Source organism: Peromyscus maniculatus, chromosome 5 (genome assembly GCF_049852395.1).
Source record: "Peromyscus maniculatus bairdii isolate BWxNUB_F1_BW_parent chromosome 5, HU_Pman_BW_mat_3.1, whole genome shotgun sequence".
Classification (NCBI taxonomy): domain Eukaryota; kingdom Metazoa; phylum Chordata; class Mammalia; order Rodentia; family Cricetidae; genus Peromyscus; species Peromyscus maniculatus.
In genome coordinates this window covers 77,125,848-77,148,205 of record NC_134856.1, presented here as the reverse complement: position 1 = coordinate 77,148,205, position 22,358 = coordinate 77,125,848, and the positions used below count along the sequence as shown (strand labels likewise).

General features: G+C 39.5%; 1 protein-coding gene across 1 annotated transcript in view; it reads left to right on the top strand.

The window, feature by feature from the left end:
* The window catches only part of Mrc1 (mannose receptor C-type 1), a 91,609-nt gene that overhangs the window by 21,841 nt on the left and 47,410 nt on the right, over nt 1-22,358 (top strand). Inside the window, exons 4-7 of the mRNA XM_006989943.4 lie at nt 350-514; nt 9,147-9,260; nt 13,239-13,385; nt 19,018-19,203. Coding sequence (XP_006990005.2) covers nt 350-514; nt 9,147-9,260; nt 13,239-13,385; nt 19,018-19,203 — 612 coding nt within the window. The remainder of the gene's footprint in view (nt 1-349; nt 515-9,146; nt 9,261-13,238; nt 13,386-19,017; nt 19,204-22,358) is intronic.

Here is a 22,358-nt window from a genome sequence, read left to right as displayed (position 1 = left end):
ACTTACTTTCTCTCCCTTACCGATTCACTGATCCACCGCTGGGCTGGTGTCCTGATTTTTCTGCCTTGTGTCTGCTTCATGTCTTACATTATCCTATCCAAATGTCCCAGCAGGGAAACAGGGAGAAGTTGCGTCTCTTTCTTGTCTTAGGCACATGAAACACTCTAGGTGTGGTTGGCTACGAGACCTCTACTCTTCACCTCAGGAGTGACGGAAGTGCAGATGGCTTTAAAGAGAAGTCAAAGGGCAACCACGAAGATGTGATGATGGGCACTGGATGGTTTTTAAAATGCTTCCCTGGAAGCCTCTCCCATGAATAGCACAGCTAATTGCTTGTCTTCTTTCTCAGTTGAGGGCAGCGAGAGGTTGTGGACTAAAGACCCGTTGACCGGCATTCTTTACCAGATAAACTCCGGGTCTGCATTAACCTGGCATCAGGCAAGGGAGAGCTGCAAACAGCAGAATGCCGAGCTCTTGAGCATCACGGAGATCCACGAGCAAACATACCTGACAGGTAATGACAGAACTCAAAATTGTAAGTAAAAGCAGATTGCTTGATTGCCACATCATGCCACTTTGGAGTAGATAATACAATGAATTATTAATGTCACAAAAAAGTTGGTCCTTTAGCAGCTGGTACAGATCATATGAGAAATCCATGTTCAGAAAACAGTACCAGAGATGATAAATAATTGTCATTCCTGGAGTGGATTTTGTTCTATCAGTTGTGTCTGTCTTTGGGGTCTGTGTTGAGAAGGGTTCTGAGGACTGACCTGGGCAAAGAACAAAGGGAGTCAATATCAATGAGTGGTATAGTTTTTGGTTCCAGCGGTGGTACCCATGTCTAACCTGGATCCAATGGTTTTCTGTTAGCACCAGAGAGTCCAAGATGATAGATAACATGAAATAAACTATCAGCAGCAGAGCCAAGTCAATAATTCCTGTGCAAATCTGGATCCCTTTTGATTGTGTCTCTCCAACCCCCACATCTGTGTATTTTCAGGTTTTATTTCTGCAATGTATTGTTTGGCTTTTAAAAACATCTGTTATAAAGTCTTGAAATTAGTATTTGAGAAAAGAATATATATTTAATCCATAGCTCTAATTCCTGGAGAGGTAGCTCAATTGCTAGAAAGCCTGTCTAGCATGTAAGAAGGTCTGGGTTTGATCTCAAGCAGTCCCTCCCATCTCCCCACCCACCCAACTTCATTGTTATCTCTTAAAAACAACAACAACAAAGGTATAAAATGGGCATGGTTATGCCACAGGGAAAAATACCCTGGCCAAAAGCAAGTTACAGAAGAAAGGATTCATTTTGCCTTACAGTACCTGAGGGATAGAGTCCGTCATGGCATGTAAGTCAGGCCAGCAGAAGCAGGAACTGGCCTGGCAGGCAGGAAACAGAGAGATCACATGTGATGCATGCAGGAGAAGCAGAGAAAGAGAGGGAATAGGAAGTGAGGCTGGTCTATAAAATCTCAGAGCTCACCCTCAGCGACGTATTTCCTTTAGCAAAGCTCAACCTTCTGAAGATTCCGCAATCTTCCCAAACAGCGCCACCAACTGGACACCAAATGTTCAGATAAACAGACCTATGGGTGAGGGTGGGGTACTTTTCTTTCCAACCACTGCCCGTGCACACCTATATTTCCATCATGCAGGAAGTTGAGGTGGGAAGGCCAGAAGTTCAAGGTCATCCTCCACCGCATAGCCAGTTGCAGATCAGCCTGAGCTGCAAGATACCTCCCTCAAATATAAAACTAAGCAAAAAGTCAATAAAATTCACATTTGGGGAAGCAGATATTAGAGCCAAATATCAGGAAATTAAAAAAAAAAATCTCTGCTTCCCCATTGCCAGAGCCCACTTCCTCTAGTTCGACTGGTGTTACTGGTACATAATAGATCTTGGGCCTGTGACTGTTGTGTTGACAGCACACTTAGTGTCCCCTACGATTCTATCATGAAACACCTTTACCTGGTTCTAGGATGCCATCTGTCCACCTACCAATCCCCACTTCATCCATTTTGTCTTTTAGCAAAGGTCTCTGCTTCCTCGTGGGTGGCATGGCTTGTCTCATAATGCTCTCTGACACATTTTCTGCTCCACTGTTTTAAACCTAGAATTTCCCAAACTTTACACAGTGAGTATTGAATCCACTCCATCTCTCTTATCTTACTAGCACTTTTATGACTTATTTATTTACACTTTGTGTGTATGTACAGGTTTGTGTACATACGTGTACTTGTGCCTGTGGAGACTGGAGGTCAACTTTGGATGACGTACCTCAGAAGCCAGACACCTTACACATTTAAAAATAATGTTTTTATCTCTTCATTAAAAACTTCATGCAACATATTTTGATCATATTCATTCCCCTGCTCCAACTCTTTCCAGATCCTCTCCTACCTCCCTACCTACCCATCTTCATGTTCTCACTCAAAAAAATAAAATCACCACCACAACAAAACAAAAACAAAAGCAAAAACGAAACCCATGGCATCCGGTTTGTGTTGGCCAGTAACTCTTGGGTGTGGGTCCTGTCCTGGACTGAGGTCATCAACCTTGGGTGACATACTTCAGTAGCCATATACCCTGCCTTTTATTTGTTTGTTTGTTTGTTTTTTGAGGCAAGGCCTTTCTCTGGGACTGGGAGATCCCTGATTAGGCTAATCTGACTGTCCAGAAAGTCCCAGGGATCCTCTTGTCTCTGCCTCCCCAGCACTGGGACTATATGCATATGACTAAAGTCACACTTGGCTTTTTATGTGGTTACTGGTGAATTTGTTCTAATAACACAGCAAGCACATTGCAGCCGAAGTTATCTCAGCAGCCCTTCTTATTGCCATTCTATAATAGTTATTTTCTCAAATATCCCATAATGTATTTATAAACACTTTAAATTCTTGTGATTTCCCCTCCACATTTATTCATTTACTTTCCCAACAGGCTTCCTATCGAAAACTTTCTAGTGGGCATTCTGTGAGGTCTCTGAGATACTCAAGCTGATCTGACATGGGACTTAAAGTTCCCCAGGGAAAACAGATATAAACAAGAAAATCAAGAAGTGACCAGGCACAGAGATAGGAAGCAATGGGGAGAACAGTATGGAGAATGAGCTAGTGAGGGAAGTTGCTGGAGATGAGGCTCATGATGGGGATGCCTCCCATCCGGGGAGAGTCACACAGACCCTTCCAAGGAAAAATGTCTCAATGTTTGATGATTGACAAATGATGACTGAAAAAAGCAAAGGTAATTTTTTTTAGAAGTTTACCCTAAAGTTTGAGCAATGGAACCATTAGTTGATAGCAAGAACACAGGGCAATAGGTTCTTCATTTTTACTTTTATATTTATGTGTTTAGTGTGCCTGTGTGCCTGTGTGTGTGTGTGTGTGTGTGTGTGTGTGTGTGTGTGTGTGTGTAGGTCAAAGAACAGCCTATAGGAGCTGGATTTCTTCTTCTGCTGTATGGATTCCAGAGATCAAACTCAGGTTTCCTAAGCTTGGTGGCAAGCACTTTTTCCAACTGGTGTCTTGCCAGCCCCGGTGTTGGAGTTCTTAAAAGTGAAATTAGTTACCCATCGTTATCATCACTTGGGGTGGAGGTCTTCCACTATATCCCAGTCCAGATGAGTAGAGCGCCCAGCAACCTGCATTTTGTCTGTATCCCAGGTGATTTGCAGATGGGGATAGCAACTCTACATGACCTGAGCCTGGACTCTGGTTCACATAGATACACTGATCAGCAGGTGCTGTTAGTGTTTTCATCAGGGCAGCAGGCAGGCCCCGGAGATTCAGAGCTGAGTTTACTTCCCATGTTTCTTTGAATCTTATTTAACTTCTAGAGTTGCAGTCAGTGTATTTCCAGTAGGATCTGGATGTGTGTAGCTTTTCTAGGGAGAGCTGGGGCACTTCCTGCCTTTCTGTAAGTCAAAAATACCATGCCATGAGGAAAGGTTATCTGACAGGAAATGCAAGAAAAAAAAAAAATCTCCAACAGAGGAAAGACATTCTTTTTCTCTAGAAGAAAGATATTCACAGTATTTGATATCCATGGACTTATACTGAGGAAGACTCTAGGAAAGAATGGCATGGTGGACTGACGTTTGGGATATGCTCTGTTTTGAGAAATATGCCCTCAAAATGGAAAACAACTCAGATATAAAGTAAAGTATATTCTGCGAGAAGAGTCTTTAAGTAAGCAGGATTTTAAAAACCGCATACTCCACAGTGAAGACTCTAAAGTTGAAGACTTGTTAAGATGCATGTGGTGGTTGATGGAGGCAGAGGTGGGGCAACCACAGCTGAGGCCAGTGTGGACTTCATAGGGAGACTGCCATAAACAGCCAAACACACAAGTGTGTTGTCCTCTATTGGATAGGGGCTATGTGCCAGACACTGGAATTTATTTAAGCGCACATCAATCTTTTAAATGAATGTTATCCCACTTTATAGAGGAGATAACAGATCAGTGGGCTAAAGTTGAAGTTGGTTGTTTCATGTTTCAAGTGAATGAAAAGGACTGAATTGGAGTCCATCTCTGGCTTCTCTTTTACCCTGCCCGAGTCTCACTCATGAAATGAGGATGTATCTGGCATGCCCAAAGCTCCAGGGAGAACCTTAATTTACTCACCAAAATCTCCCTGTGCCAGTAAAGGTCTTTCTAGCTTGTAATCTGATTCCATGCTGTCCTTAGGGTGGCATGCTTTCACCCCGATGAGTGTTTGCACATGGCCCACTGCCATTCTGTCTTCTTCTCTTCATCTTCTCCCCGGAAACACGGCAGGATGCTCCATTAATCCTCAATCCCTGAACACGATCCATAACTGTATTTTCAATGATCATTTACAGAACTGAAAGGAAGTGAAATTTGGCTTGTTACCAGGTGTGTGTGCACGCATGCATGTGTGTGTGTGTGTGTGTGTGTGTGTGTGTGTGTGTGTGTAAACTGATTTCCTTTGGTATTGTATTGCCTGAAAACAAATGAGATATACATGTGGAAAGAAAAATTAAAGTACCAGTGTAATAATAGGCAGACTCTATCACAACTAGGTTCAAAAGTAGACTTGAAAGTGTGCATTATTATATAATGCATGTACCCCAAATAAAAGAAAATCCTGTGGAATTGATAACTGATGCCTTGGATAGCTAAAATAAAAATTCTTGGTCTGGTCCTTTATAAAATTGCACACATGCACAAGAGAGGGTGATGCTCTTTTGCTTTCAGGGGTGCTTTCTTCCCCCCTGTACTGAGGATGGAACCTTACAGATGGCAGACTTTTAAGCGACACACTTAGTACAAGACTTGAATTTTGTCCCAGATCACACTATCACTAATCTAAATTCAACGTGTAGCTGCTAACAGTCATGGAAATGATAGCCATCACATGTACTTACTGGACCCATGGCTATCTTGTAGGTCCAGCTTTAAAAGTATCGATTTAATTCTCGAGCTCAGAAGCCCCATAGAGTTGATGGGGTATGGGGTATGGGTTATGGAGTACAGGGTATGGGGTTTAGGGATCCCAGAGGTGGTTTCCTTAAACACCCGAGTCATTTCTCATCATGCCAGACCTGGTAATTTAACTCGAACCTTATACAAAACACACTTTAATTCTTCACCAATCAGTGAGTTTCTCATAGTTTTGAAAAACCACATTATTATTATTATTATTATTATTATTATTATTGACAGAATCTTGTTATGTAGTCCTGGCTGGCCTGGTACTTACTATATAGCTCAAGCTGATCCCAAACACAGAGCAATCCTCCTGCTTCTGCTTCTAGAGTGCTGGAATTATAGGCATGTACTATCATGCTTAGCTCTTAACTTTTTAGTTGATAATACTTTTAATTATTTTAGAGCACTTACTTTTTGTAAGCTATATTTATCATTTTGAAATGCTACTAGTTGGGACTCACCTTAAGCCTCTAACTCTTGATACTTCTTGGTTCAACATGCTGAGTGCTGGGATTATAGACTTGCACTATCATGCTTAACTTGAAATGCTACTTTAATAGAACATTTCCCTATACCCCTCTGGAAACATAGGAGTGATTATTATTCAAATTAGTATAACCTTATTTATGTTAGAATTTGTGAAAAAATATAACATTCAGCAGTAACTGTCTTAATATAAAGGATAATATCAATACACTATTGATCCCCAAATGTTTCTTAGCACAGTCTAGAGACATGTTTTCTCTTGCATGAAGGGTGAGGCAACAATTTTTAGCTTGTTTCTTCATCCTAAAGGGATGATACATTACTCAAAATAATTTCAATAATATATAGAAACATAAAGTAAAAGGAGCTAATGATGGCACAGAAAACTATAAAATTGACATTACACAAATCCACTATCTATTCTAATGAATAATGATAATTATCACACAGATCTACAACTAAGTGAAGCCCTCCCATCTTGATGACATTGTTTTCTAGCAAGTTTTTATAAGAAATAATGTTATAATTTAGAGTTAAGTCTAACCCTGAAAACCTAGCACTGAGTCTTTGGTTGATGTCACATAACAAGAAGCAGTATGCACAAAGTGCCAGGAACAGAGGTCATGGATCAGAAGTACCTGCTTAGGTCACTGTGCCTCATGTAAAGGTACCTTGCTGGCACTTGGAATTACTTACAGGGAAATTTAACTGAGTATTTTTGGTTTTAGATTTATTAATTTTACCTTATGTGTATAAGAATTTTGCCTTTATGTGTGTATGTGCACCACATGTGTCTAATGCCTATGGAGGTCAGAAGAGGGCATCAGATCCCCTGGAAATGGAGTTACAGATGGTTGTGAGCTGTCATGTGGGTACTGGGAACTGAACCTTGGTCTTCTGAAAGAGCAACTAAGTGTTGTTAATCACTGTGCTACCTCTCTAGCCCCTGAAAATTTAAATTTAAAGGAACTAAATCCATTGGAAATACTCAACTGAACTTGGGTTCTGGTTCTGACCCATACTACCATGTAACTCTCAGCAAGGTGTTCAGCCTGTCCATCTTTGATTGTTGTAACATGAATTGCTAAGTGGTCTTTTCATAAAAAGCCCGATATTGGGGTGAAATATTGCTGAAAGATCAGAGAGACAAATGAACAAGCCACCTCTTACCTCTAGGACTCCTCAGCCTGAAAAGCTTTCCTCAGCACAAAGACTTCAATTCTGTCTCCTCACACCTTATATACCTTTCTCTGCCCACCCATATCATTTCCTGTCTCAACTTTCCTGGTGCTGGGATTAAAGGCATGTGACTCCCAAGTATTGGGATTAAAGGTGTGTGCCACCATGGCCTGGCTCTGTTTCTCTCCTAGACTGAGTCAATCTTATGTAGTCCAGGGTGACTTTGAACTTACAGAGATCCAGACAGATCTCTCCCCCCCAAGTGCTAGGATTAAAGGTGTGTGCCACCATTGCCTGGCCCCTATGTTTAATCTAGTGGCTTGCTCTGTCCTCTGATCTTCAGGCAAATTTATTAGGGTGCACAGTAGATTGTCCTGGCTGTTCCATAAAGGAACTGGACTAGATACTTTCCCAAATATAAGGTCCCTCAGAAAGCTACACTAGCTCTTCAACCTTTTTCTTCTAGAATTCCTGATAAAGAATAAATGAAGGCTGGAGTGATGTCTCAGCAGTTAAGATCCTGGCTGCATTTCCAGAGGATAGGATATAGGTTCAATTCCCAGAAACCACACAGTGGTTCACAACCAAATCTCCAGTTTCAGGGGATCCAATGACCTTCCTCTGGCCTCCCTGGACACCAGGCACATATATGTGCACAGACATCATGTAGGCCAACTACCTGTACACATTAAGAAAATAAGTGAATTTGAATTAGCTGTCATTGAAATTTACATATCAGTATTTAATTTCTTTTCATTTTTCTCAGATTAGTTCATACTAAAAAGTCATAGTACGAGCTAGGCAAGGTGACACACATCTTTCATCCCAGTGCTTGGCAAGTAGAGGCAGGCAGATCTCTGTGATTCTGAGATCAGCCCGGTCTTCCTGGTGAGCTTGTAAGTGCAGTGGCTGTGCTATGTCCAGAAGACTTCTTCCTGTCAAACATCACCCCATCCTCTGGCTCTTACATCCTTTCTGCCTCCTCTTCTGTGTTGCTTTTAGCCTTGGAAACAAATGGGCAAGTATGAGGCTCTAATTATTGTAAGTGTTTAACTGCTGACTCTCACCACTAAAAGGTATTACTGAGGAAAATATTCCACCATTTTTAACCAGTGAGCATAAACTGGCAAATTTATTTTCTAACATGTATACAGATTTGAGTGTTTTAAAAAATAATTCAAAAGCATAGAATTAAAAATTGTTTCCCATTAACAACCAATTTGGAGAGATTAGAAAATTCCTACAGTAAGAGGTTGAAATATTCGTGTTACGTAGTGCATGTGCATTTCTATTTTTATTTCCATATTAGGCATCAGTATACTAAACCACTGTAATTATTATTTATTATCTGTTTAAATAAAACATTGCTCGTGTTGGCATGAACATCGTTTTCAGTTTAATAACCATTTCTAAAGTAGCTAAACTGATTTTAAACATCATAAAATTCTCAAAATACGTTCTGAAATACAAAGTTGAGGTAATGAGTTATGATAATGTGGGTAAAAATGCCTAATAAAAATTTTCTGTCATAGAGAAGCTGTGCTTTTTTTTATAAAATAAATCTTACTTTTACTTTCAAAGGACATAAGAAAGTCATTATTTCATAAGTGAAGGTCATGGTTCTACTTGTTTTAGATTATTAGAAAAAGAATTAGCTGTGTTAATCACTACACCCCTCACATTTAAAAAACAGATATTATCATTATCTATTGTGCACACACACACACACACACACACACACACACACACACATACACACACACACACACACACACACACATGCAAGTGCACTTGGAGGCCAGAGGCATTGGATATTGGATCCTCTGGAGCTGCAGTTACAAATGGTTGTGAGCCACCCAACATGAGTGATGGGAAACTAACGAGGATCCTCTGAAAGAACTGTATGTGTTCTTACCCACTGAGCCATTATTCCATCACCTGATCTCACATTTTGGATTAACATATTTAATATCACTGTCATTTCTGAATACCTGTTTTGTGTTTGTGCCTTTTTTTCATGTAGGATTGACTAGTTCCTTGAGCTCAGGACTCTGGATTGGACTCAACAGCTTGAGTTTCCACAGTGGTTGGCAGTGGAGCGGAGGCAGCCCATTCCGATATCTGAACTGGCTACCAGGTAAGGTTAAACCTGCCTGAGTATTACTAGTTGAATATTTCATTGGGATATAAAGACCTTCCTCTCCTTACACATATCTTTCAAAGAGACTTAATGGAACATAGCCTATTTCTCACCATGCGTTGAAATTGGCAGCCTGGATTTGAATATTCTAAAGATATGTGTTTACACAGGGCTGGCTTCCTGGGGTAAGGACTTGTTTCCCAGGATAATCGAAACAGTCAATATGTGTTTCTGTTTGTTACCTGCACTTTCCAAATAGCTTTGATTTGTTAAGTTCTTACATTCAAAAGGATGTTTTGTAGCTATTCTTAAGTATGGTTAAAGATAATAGAATTATTACTACTAATATATATTTTGTGTTATATTAACTTGGTCATTGTCCTTGAAATCACATGACTATTATTAAGTATGACTAAGTGCTTTCAGCTTATTGTATGACCATTGTCTTCTTTGGGTTTTGTGACTCTCTTGTCCTACCTGAATTTTTAAAATTCAGTAAGAGAGTGCTTATATATAAGATACATATATATTTCTAATATATACAATGCTATGCAGATAGCAATGATCTTACACACTTGGGTGGATACTAAGGCTGGAACCTAGGACCTTGTGCACATTAGATAAGCACTGAGCTATGTCCTCAGCCTTCTATATACTTTTAATTTTGAGACAGACTCACTGCATTACACAGACTGGTCTCGAATTTACTCTACCCCAGAAAGACCTTGAACTTGGGATCCTTCTTCCTCAGCCTCCTGAGTATCTGGGATTTCAGTTCAGTGACATGAGGTCTGGATATACATATATGTTTGTGTCTACTAATATTTACAAATACACATTATGGATTTAAGAGAACTGAATATTTTGGGTTAGTGAATTTCTCATTATCTTGGGTCATGAGATATTTCTACTATTACCATATAAGTAGATCTTAAAGATACTCTTTTTGCTATTTAAAATAGAATAGCCTTGAATTAAAAATGCTATCTCAGCCACAGATTATAAAGTTCCACACTAGCATGAACATTTACTAGTGCTTTTCTTAACAACACACAGTTGTAAAAATGAGAGTCAGTAGATACTCCAGCAGCTTTCTGATTATCTGGAAGTTAGAAAGTAGAGTGAGTGGATTACTTCCATGTTGTCATAACATACAAGTTGACAGAACACAAAAGGAGACGATTATTGAATGTAAGTTGTACATATGAAGCGATTCTTCAGAGAAACATAAAAGTCAGTTCTGAATGTTTTTGTCTGTTGGGTAGTAGCTACTTGAGGTGTGTTAAGTATGAGTCCAGCCTTTCTAACTCCAGCACACTACCAAGCCTGACTTATTGTAGAAGAGTGCAGTTAATGATTAGTGATGTCTGCCATGGAGCAGGAAAGGAGAGGAGGAACACATTAGTCATGTGTTTATCAGCTTTGCTGCAGACACTATTGAGATAGTGTTTGAACAGCTGAGGTTTCCCCTTTCCTTCTCCCTTTCCCCCCTCTTCTCCTCACAACCTTACTCCCAACCTGCTTTTGCTTTATAGCCCAGGTTATCTCAAACAATTGATCCTGTGTTTCTGCCTCCTGAGTGTTAGAACTGACCACACGTGTGTGCACCGCCATGCCTAACTTCACAATTTTTTTTTGCCACTAAATGCCCTTTTAAAGCATTAGGCTTAAAAATGTTAAACTTTCTGCTTCATATCTTGACTTACTTTTTAAAAAGAAAAAAACTTTGAAAAAATAGTGTTTTTAAAAGTACTTAAACATGAGAGGGAATTTTAGAGTCTATAGGACTACATATGGACTTAAATTAAATAGGCTTCAGGGACAGCACTCACGTGGCATGCACGAAGCTCTGGATCCAATTATCAGTGCTGCAAAAAATAGTATGTATGTATGTATTGATTATATTTTACTTTGAAATTTTACTCTTAATGTATTCTTTCACTGCCTGATGACCACAAGGCTATTTTTGAGGCTTTTTTTTTTCATACTAGAAATCATGACTGATTAATCTACTTCTGAGCTATCCCTAGCCCCATGACTTGAGTCTTGAAATAATAATCTGTTTTATTTTCATAAATGAAGATATCATCTATCTGCTGTTCTTGAGCTTAAGTGAAGTTGGAGAATCACAGCTGGGCTCAGAAGCTTTAGACAATGCCAATTATTTGTTAGACGACTACAATTCATTCTCTCTTTAGAGGGTAAAGTCCTGCACAACATAAGGCAGGCCATTTTCTCTATTATTCAGTTCTGTACAAAGAGTTTAATATCCAATCCCTTGTTATCTTATATCTCACTGAGAGAATTTGAGGGTTAACTTAGGTGAAGGCATAGTAGGAAAGGAAAAATGTTTTCTTATTCCTGGGAAACAGATTCAACACTAAATTACCTTCTTAAATAATATGAGAGTTTCTTGAAATTAAAACTAGAAACATTGTGCAACAATTTAAATTATTTATGTACAAATTACCCAGTCAAGTGTTTCAGTTAAAGTCTTACTAACTAATGCATCTGCTAAGCTATGTTTGCATTTCAATTAAGAATATTTTATGTGAATGATGAATAAATATAAATTCAAGTATGTAATAGTCAAAGATCAGTAAAGACCACTAACAATTGTCCCAAGGTTGGCAGCGGTATTGCATTAATAAATGAGTATATAATGTGATTTACTAATGAGCAGATTAGCTAAGACTAGTATCTATCAAATGTGCTATTGTCTCTTGGAAGCATTTTTTTCTAGTACTAACATCTAATCTGTGAGCTTCACTATCCTGTTATCTTGGTCATGTTAGCAACAGATTTAAAAACAAATTCTTTATACTTATACTAATGATATTTTCTTTTATGTAGTATTTACACAACCTGCAAAATGTGTCTGTTAAAGACTTCTAAGGGCAGGTGACATGATTTCCTTCTTGGGAGAGTGAAATTCAGATGTATGATAAACATTTGTCAAAGGTCACAAAATAAAGGTTTTAACAGAATGTGTGTAGCTCATTTGTCAAACTTCAGGAATGAGATGAAATTACTTTTTGGAGCACTGGGATCAAAATGATACAAGAGGATGTAGGGATGGATGCATGTATCCCTTGCAGCAGATAAATGTTCTATTAGAGAATGTAGAGGTGAATGCACATATCCCTTGCAGTAGATAAATGTTCTATCAGAGGAAGTAGAGGTGGATGCCCATATCCCTTGTAGTATAGATAAATTATACATCAGAAGAAGTAGAGGTGGATGCCCATATCCCTTGCAGTATAGATAAATTATACATCAGAGGATGTAGAGGTGGATGCATGTATCCTTTTCAGTCAATAAATTATACATCAGAGGACATAGCGGTGGATGCATCTGTTCTTTGCAGTAGATGTCAACCTACTCTGGTTCTTTAACTGGATTCCTGTATGAAATGGGTGAGAAGATAGCGCCAAAAGTTTTTCTTTAATGAGCTCAACTAAATGCACCAAGAATCTTGCCTCTGGGAATGTGGCACATTGGCCTCCAGATCGCTCTTCCCTTGTGTTTGTCCCTCCCATTACCTTTCACTTTGGTCTCTAACTGGGGAAGATTAACAGAGGTCATTTGACCTATTTCTTCAGTTAATATGGCCAACTCGGAGCAGCGTACATTCTTCACATTCAGTCCTTCTCTGTGACACAGGATATCATCATCATCATCAAAGCTGTTTAAAGTTTAAGGTCTAATATTACCCATTGTTGGGGTTGGTTATTTCAAGCACTCTACTAGTGTAATCAGCATCTTAAGCCTTGGAATAATCCAGCAATAAGAAACCAAATAGATACCCACCATGCCTTTTGCTCTGCACTCAATAAATATCCGTATGTGAATGTGTAGATGGGGATCCATTAAATCCCAAGGATGACGATGTAAGGTGTGGTGGTTGGGGAGGTGGAAGCCATCCACTTATGAGAACTCCAGTAGTCCCACTTTAACTTTGTAATTTGCTTGAAGGAAGTCCATCATCTGAACCTGGAAAGAGCTGCGTGTCACTAAACCCTGGAAAAAATGCAAAGTGGGAGAATCTGGAATGTGTTCAGAAGCTGGGCTACATTTGTAAAAAGGGCAACAACACTTTGAATCCATTTATTATTCCCTCAGGTAAGTGGATCTCTTTGATCAGGATGTATAAAAATATTAGAACTTAAAGATAAATGAAACTATAACTCAATTAAAATAGTTCTAGAGAGTTTGTTGGTGTTTATAGGTAAATATAATCACATGTCTTTTAAAGTCCTTTTCCTTGGTGGGTGCTACTGTCTGCCAGTGTTTCCTGAACATAAAGAAGTATTTGAACATTGTACGACACTTCTGATATAAATAAGAATTTTTATCTTTCTAGCTCTATAAAATAGGTATTCTTTTCCCATGTTATAAAAGAGGAAAGAGAAATTCATAGGCTATATACCTCCTGTACACCTGACAAAATTGGAATTAAAACTAAGAAATAGATATCTGGAGAGGATGATTTTATTCTGTCCTCACAGATAAGGTTGGGTTAAATGTAGCATCTTACATTGAAATCTTTACACAATGGAATAAATGATTCCAAAAACAAACATAGTACCTAATCATGTATACAGGCTAGGCTCCAATAGAACACTAAATAATGAGTGGTTTTATAATTCTGTAGAAGAATTCATCTGCTAAGGCAGTAATGGATTGTCCTTTCAACGTATTGAATGACCACCTTCATTTCATCACTACAGCCATTGGGAAGATGACTCATGCTTTACATGAGTTTGTCTGTCCCTCTATCTCTCTATCATCTATCTATTTATTTATTTTTCTGCTTGGGAAACTTGATGGTCCATGTGGTGATTTGAATAAGAATGGCTCCGTAGGCTCAAATTTTTGAATACTCAGACCCTACAGTTGGTGGAACCGTTTGGGAAGGGTTAGGAGATGTGGCCTTGTTGGAAGCAGTACCACTGGGGGTAGGCTTTGGATTTCAATAGACTGGTGCCATTCCCAGGGTCTCTCTATCTTTTTGTCCACCCTAAAACAGGGTTTCTCTGTATAACAGCTCTGGCTGTCCTAGAATTCACTCTGTAGACCAGGCTGACCTCCAACTCACAGAGATCTGTCTGCCTCTGCCTCCCGAGTGCTGGGATTAAAGGCATGCGCCGCCACACCTGACTGGGTCTCTCTTTGTTTAATGGCTGTGTCTCAAGATGTGAGCTCTCAGCTCCCACCCCATGCCTGCCTTCCTGCTGCCATGGTCCCACATTTGTCATAGACTCTAATCATCTGAAATCATAAGCCCCAAATAGATGCTTTCTTTGCTAAGTTGCCTTGGTCATGATATCTCATGACAACAAAAATAACTAAAACAACCCACTTTTGACTTTTTATCCTTTGACTCTTGGAAGCAATTTCATTTTTTTGTAAACATGATTGACATGGTTAGAAATTCAAAAGCATATAGCGTGATTCCTGGCAAAAAAAAAAAAAAAACCAAAGAAAGAAAAAAATTCAAAAGCACTAAATGATCAACAGTGATATCCCCTTGCTACTGCTTTATTTCTGCCACCCAGGCCTGTTTTCTGGAAGATCCCTGCTTCCAAGTATGTATTTCCTTGGTTGGTTCTTCTGTGGTGGATAGGCAAATGCATTTACAGTGGCTTACTTTTCTGTTTTGTACAAATCTCAGCATCTTTTTTTATGTCATTGTCCTCCTTAGGTTTTGTTAGTCAACAGTTTTGTTTGTCCTTCTACTTTGTATGTAAATTGATTCTCCATACATTGTGTGTGGGGTGTGTGTGTGTGTGTGGGCTGGATAACGGGCATTGCATGGAAAGATCAGTCCTATGTTAGTAGATTTTGTTTATTTACTTTGTGTGCATGTGTTTGAGGTTCAAGTACAGCTCCCAGTTGTTCTGTCCACTTTGTTTGCAACAGGGTCTCTGATCGGCCCAGAACTCACCAAGTGGGCTAGGCTGACTGTCTCATAAGTCCCAGGGATCTTCCCATCTCCACCTCCCCATGGCTGGGATTACAAGTACATATATTATATTTCAGCATGCGTTTTGGAGCTCAAACTCAAGTACGTGTGCTTAAAAAGACAGCACTTTCCCAGCTGAGCTATCACCCCCCAGGCTTGATTGTTAGTTTGCTTCTAATCTTTTGTGAAGTTGAATAACTTTATATGTATGCCATTTTGCAGACTCTGTATTCCTGGAAGTAGAATTGATACATCTGAGAGTAGGTGTACTTACAGTTTTAGCAGGTAGAGATACAGACAAGCTCGCTGATGGATATGGTGAGGGGGCCCTGGTTCATGATTGCTGATGCATGTAGATGGGGTCCCTGCTTCATAATCCCTGATGGATATGGTGGTAGGCTCTGGTTTATAACCTCTGATGGATATGGGTGGAAGCCCCTGCTTCATGGTCTCAGTTCCACTTTGCAGACTTTCTAGAGTGACTGTGGACAAACCTGTGGATACGTCAACTGTGCTTTCGACTTGTCTCTTCTACTGCTATTGCAGAAGGGATGGCTAAATCTTTCTTGGGAGAGTTCCTATAGTTCTTCAGAGACTTGCAGTTGCCACTTTGGGGAAGTAGAGAAAAGTTATATTTAAGTTTCTCTGGAATGGGAGGCAGAATTCTATAATTTGGCTTTCTTGCTTAATCCACCAGTTTTAAGTTCCTCCTTTGTAAAGTATGAATGTGGGTAACTCTTCTTCCTGCAAAATCTCAATCATACCATCAAGCTTGCATTACTAAATTCTCTACTTCCCCTGATTCATTTGTTCATCTATACCTTACATCTTCATGCTGTCGGGACTGTTCTACTGTATACCTATGACCCTATAAGCAGAGATTTAAATGTGTAGCATTTTCCAGATGTAATGGCCCACATCTTTAGTCCCAGCACTCAGGAGGCAGAGGTAGGTGGGTCTCTGAGTTCAAGGACAGTCTGGGTTACAGAGTGAGTTCCAGGACAGCAGAGCTACACAGAGGAACACTGTCTGGAAAAACTAATACCCCCTCCCCTACCCCACCCCACTCTACACCTGAGTAAATTGTAGCATTCCTGACTGGTGACCCCTCTTGACAAGAATCCAGCCTGGCACCCTTTAATCCTTGCCATACTCCTGTGTGTTCACAGTTCCCACATCTTCAGAGCCATCCTGTGTACCTTTGTAGCTACTAACCATTGGGTCTTTGTTGAAATGAAATGTGTTAGTGTGACTGCGATATGCTGCAGGTATAAAAAACACACATTGCACTTCCAAAACTTAGCACGGAGTAAATGGACAATCTCATTTTAGTTGGTCATGTATCAGAATGATAATATCTTGGATATATCGGCTGAAATTATATTATTGACACTGACATTTCACTTTTCTTTTATCAACTATGGCTAACCGCAAATCTAAAACGAGGCATGTGGCTTACCTCGGCAGCTACGCTGTGGGCAGTGCTGGTCCTCCTGAAGAACAGGGGTCCTTTGTGGTGGTTCCAAGGGACTCCCCTTTATTTCACTTGGGCTGGTTATTTCCTGTTTTCAGACTTTTTGTGAGCTTTGTTCTGCTGGGCGTTGAACACAGAACCTCATGCATGATAGAGAGGATGCTACCACCGAGCTTGAGCCACAGTAAACACATTCTAAAGTGCTTTTCAGGCTCATCTGTTCAGCTTTTGAAGCTTTCAGCACTGCCTGTCATTTGCCCAGAGAGAAAAATGAAAGCATCCCACCAGAGGGCTCCAAATCTCACTAACCTTTCCATTTTTTTTTTTTTTAAATTTTTGGCAATCCCTGAAAGTATCCAGAATTGAAATTGTACTAAGGGATGACAGTTTTTAAATACAAATTTTTGTTTTACAACAGTACCACTTAGGGCGTTGTCAATTAGAACTTGCTTGAGTTTCACCCATGCACACAGAGGCTTCAGACACTCTCTGCTCTTAAGGACAAATGGGACTCATTGATTCAAAGAATGACAAAAGACATTGAGAGTGTCTACCTGTCATCTCAGCAGCTGAGAGGATGAAGCAGGGAAAAGCGAGTTCAAGGCCATCCTTGGTTACTGCCAGACCCTGTTTCATACTCCCCGCCCCCACCTAAATCAGCAGGTGCCAAAGAAAGGAACTTGTCCTAGGCATTTAGGCATTTAGTGAGCAGCACATTTGAGATCACTTAATATCTAGCTTAAATATATAAACCAACCCAACGTCAAGATTGTGTAAGATGGGATCTGTAAAACAGCAAAAGGAAGCTGCTATATGTCAAATCAAGTATCATTTTTCTTTTCCAACCAACATTCATTGCACTTACTGTGTTCAAGGGCATCCTTGGAAATAGAGAGTGTCTTTGCCTTCAGACATCTTCAGTATAGCTCCTCCATGGCTCATTACTATTAAAGTTTTTGCAACATGTAATTAAGGTTACAACATTTGACCACAGCTTCTCATAACAACAATGAGATGTTTAACACTGATATACTTAAATAATAAAGATTTCATGTGGCTTATTGTCTATTAAGTGCAGTCTCTGTTCTTTCCTAGTTCAGAACACAGTGAGGATGGGTAATTTAGCATTAATATGGTTTCTGCTTAAAAAAAAAAATCTACGTGGCTACTTTGATTCATATGCTGTGACTTCCTTACAACCTCTTTGTGGCAAATTCAGGTTTCTCCCCAAAAGTTTCTAAGCCTAACTTGCTGTCATGGCCACTATAACAGGCGGCATCTTTTGGGAGTGAATAAATGGTGTTGGATCAATTTAAAGGCACAAGTGGCAGGCTTGTGACTCTCACGTCCATACCCCTCTTCCTCCCTACTTCAATACTTCTTTTACCTGCTTTAGGAGTATTGCTCTTTCTCTAATGAATGACAGTCTCCTTAGTGTCCATGGGAACAAAATATATTGCAATGTTGCAGAGGTTCGATCACTCTCCAGGCTTCCCACAGTTAATGTATCACAGATGTTTAGTTAAGGTTTGATGGTGATAAGGACAGATAAAATTAGATGATCTGTTGTATAGTCTTGTTGTAAGAACACATTCTAAAAATAGTATTCTTATTTGTCTTCATTTTATTTATTTAGGCCCTGGCATTTGAACCCAGGGTCTCACACATGCAGTAACATTGTGCTTATTTCTTCAGCCCTTGGCTTCATTTTATTTTTTTTCAACATAATATTTTTATTGATTATTTGAGAATTTCATACCATCTACCCCAATCACATTTGCTTCTCATTCTTCCCAGGTCCACCCTCCCATCCTTATGCCCTCCTCAGGAAAAGAAAGAAAATACACCCAGTCCCATTTGTGTTGTCCATATACTCATTGGAACACGGTCAAACTCCCAGTTGCCAGTCCCTTAAAGATAATTGAGCCCTTCCCCACACCCCATCCACCACCCGGAGCCGCAGCTGGAAGAGCCACATCTTAGCATCTTTATCACAATTTTTAAGAACTCTCTTCAATAGCTTCCAGGGTGGCCGAATGGTCTAAGGTATCAGACTTCATTTTAAAGTAAAAGATTTTTTTCCCCAAATCACCTGTTTTAAAACAAAATAAGCAAAATAGAATATCCCTTTCCCATATATTTTTTTTGTGAAGGTGTATGCCATAAAATGAAGAATGTTATCTTTATGTTTACAATTGTAAAGTAGTATATAGATATATAATAAAAATATTTTACATACAGAGTACTTGAAAACATTGTTGCAAATTTAAATAAACTTCTCTCATATGCTTTCTAAACTTCTTTTTCCTTTCTAGCAAGTGACGTACCCACTGGCTGCCCTAGTCAGTGGTGGCCTTATGCAGGCTACTGCTACAAGATCTATAGGGAAGAGAAGAAGATCCAGAGATACGCCTTGCAAGCCTGTCGCAAGGAAGGAGGTGACCTGGCAAGTATCCACAGCATCGAGGAGTTTGACTTCATCTTCTCCCAGCTAGGATACGGTGAGAAACTTCCTCTTGACACTAAGCTCATTGTGGCTGCCTCCTTGCCACCCATCTCTAGCAAATATAATCATAAATGTTCAGTCTAATTAATTTAAATTGATAGTTGATTGACAATGTAAATGTAAGTAAATGATACTTCTGCCAACAAAGATTATACAGTAAATAAGTATATCATTAAGAAATTTAACATTTTCTCTGTATGGGTAGTTTTCAGTATTATTTCCCCACATATCTGGATTTGGAGATGTCTGTGTTTAACTTGGCCACAGTGTAAAATTTGGAATTGTGTGTGTGTGTGTGTGTGTGTGTGTGTGTGTGTGTGTGTGTGTGTGTGTGTTTGTAAGGCCAATATTATATATAGCTCACAAGAAATGTCCGTAAATGAACCATCTCACACTTGAGATTTTCTTTTCTTTACTTGGGTGTCACACAGAGTAAGAAGTGAGTGACTATGAGAGGTGCTATACTAAACCATTGAGAGAAATTTACGTATCAATTTTAGGCACATAGTTTTAAGGCTATATAGAGAATGTACAAAACCAGAAATAAGATGCCAGTTGAGCCAAATGACCTGGGAACACTTCTGAAAAGAAGCAGGCCAAGAGACAGAAGGCCCGGCCCTCAGCAGGCCCTGCTGATTAAATGATGCTCATTTTCATCTCTCACTGGTGCAGGGTGGTGGTGGGGTGCTGAGCAACTGCAGCTGTTCCTGATTTCCACCCAGCAAAACCAAGAGGAAATGGATGACGGTGGTGGAGAACCTCACTTCCTGGCGCTTATTGCCTGAAAAGTTACCAGGGTGCAGGGGAAGAAAAGGCATTTAGCAAGTACACGAGGAAAAAAGACAGGAGGAGCAGAAAAAGATGTCAAAAGCTTGCAGATGCTATTGTTCCTAGCGTCAGGTCCAGTGGAAACCATGTGTCTCTGAGGAACTGACTGAGTGTGGTCCCGAGGCTCGCCAGGGCAAGGTTGATACCTCTATAGTTTGTAGCATGAGGAGGACTCCCAGAATGAGCATAAAACCTGATGCTTCTTGTGCTTCTCTTTGGCTCTTTTTCTTCTGTTTGCTTGTTTATTTTGTCCTATTCAGGTTTGTTTTTTGTTTTATTATTATTCTTTAAGTGCCTGTTTGTTTCCTAAAAATAAATAAAACCAGGGTGTGGTGGCCTTCCTGTAGCCCTGGTGGTAGGCAGATGGAGGCATGCCAATCCCTGACAATCAGTCAGCCCAGTCTACTTGGTAAGTTAGTTGATGGAGCCTGAGGAAGGATGCCTCAGGTTGTCTGTCCTCTAGCTCCTACTTTCATGTGCTTACACACTTGCATGCTTGTATTACCCCCACTCACACATACACATACACAAAATAGCCTCTTTATCATGTAAACAACATCTTAATTATTCTGTGCTCATCTAGCCTGGGAAACTCTGATTAAGTGATGGGATTGTAATCATAACAAGAATATCTAATTAACAGTCACTTACGTGTATCATGACCTATTGGGAAGCTTGCAAATGGACCAGTGTTGGAAGCAGGTTAGTTAAGATGCAAAGAACTGTCAGTTCTACTCTGTATGGCATGATAAAGCTACAGCAGAGCCATGTATTTTTATTGCCATCATTATCTGGGAAAGCTGTATGACCAAGGTTTCATCTCAAATCAGCCCTAGGATAAATGGACGAGTTAGAGAGCTTACCTTGAAAGAGGGAGTTTCGGGGACCAGAGAAATGACTCAGCTGTTGAAAGTAGCTGCTATTCTTGCAGAGGACCTGGGTTCCCAGATAGCAGCTCACAACTGCTAATTGTGGTAATTCCAGTTCCAGAGAATCTAATGCCTTTTTCTGCCCTTAGTGGGTACTGTATGCACCTGCTACACAGACATACCTGCAGACAAAAACTCATTCACATAAAAAGAAAATAAATACATCAAAGAAAGAAGTTACTAAAAACAAAGCATTTAAACTATATCATTTATGCTACTTCAGACACTATTTCCTTATTTAACAGAATGAAATAGTCTTGATAAAAGTTAGGTGATAGAATATTGAGATTATTGCAACTAAATAAAAACTTTTCAAAGGTTTTTTTTTTTGTTAGTTTAGATAGAAGCTCTTACTAGTCATGCTAGATATTAGTCGTGGAAATAAAGTAAGTAGACAGTCTGGAGCCTGAGCAGACAAGGTATGAATACCAGTCCATACAATTTCTTTAACTGATTTATGAAAATTGATTTAAAAACTTGAAATCTCTCTCTCTCTCTCTCTCTCTCTCTCTCTCTCTCTCTCTCTCTCTCTCTCTCTCTCTGTGTGTGTGTGTGTGTGTGTGTATTTGTAGAATATTAGTAGAACTGTAAACAATCTAACAGGAAAACAGTTTAGTAAGAAAAATGTATATGGGAATACCATAATAAAGCTCAATTCTTTGTAAACTAATTAAAACAAATATACACAGAGCACTCTTACATGTAATTGTGTAGTTTTACATTGGTCTGCATCCTAAGGTTCTTGAGGGTACATGAAATCTTTTGAAGCCTGTGTTGGTTACTCAGAAGCACTTGACTGCCAACCCAAGTGAAAGGAAGAGAGGCCCATCCTGGCACCATCCCCATGCTTCAGGATGCTGGAAACATCTGCTAGAGCTGGCAAAAGGCCATTTGAAGACTTCTCCAAAAGTTGATTGGCAACTTTCAGGAGGAAGAAAATCCGCCACTTAGGGAAATTCTTGTAGGATGTTTTCCTCATTTTCTACCAAGCATCATCTTTATAACCCTTTGAAGTCATTGTCTTTTACCATTCAAAGATTGGAATCAGAGTTCAGTAAATGCTATTCCCAGTTAAGCAAATTAAACAGTTATTGAATTGTATTGCATCTAATTTTTAAATTTGGGAATATTTGTTTTGTAGCCTGATCTCTTCGATCACTACAACTTTGTTCCATTATTGGTGTGACATTTATATCTTAGGCATGTTACTGCTCATAGAGTTAATAATGCCCTTCAGAGAACGTCAAGATAAAGTGATCGTATTTTAGATCATTGTTTTGTTGTGAGTTTAGTTTGAATTTTTAGTTTTGCTAGTATTGTACAACATTTTATAGTGAAAATTATCAAATATGTTTTTATTTATGTGAATCAGTGCCAGATGTCAGTTGGCAGC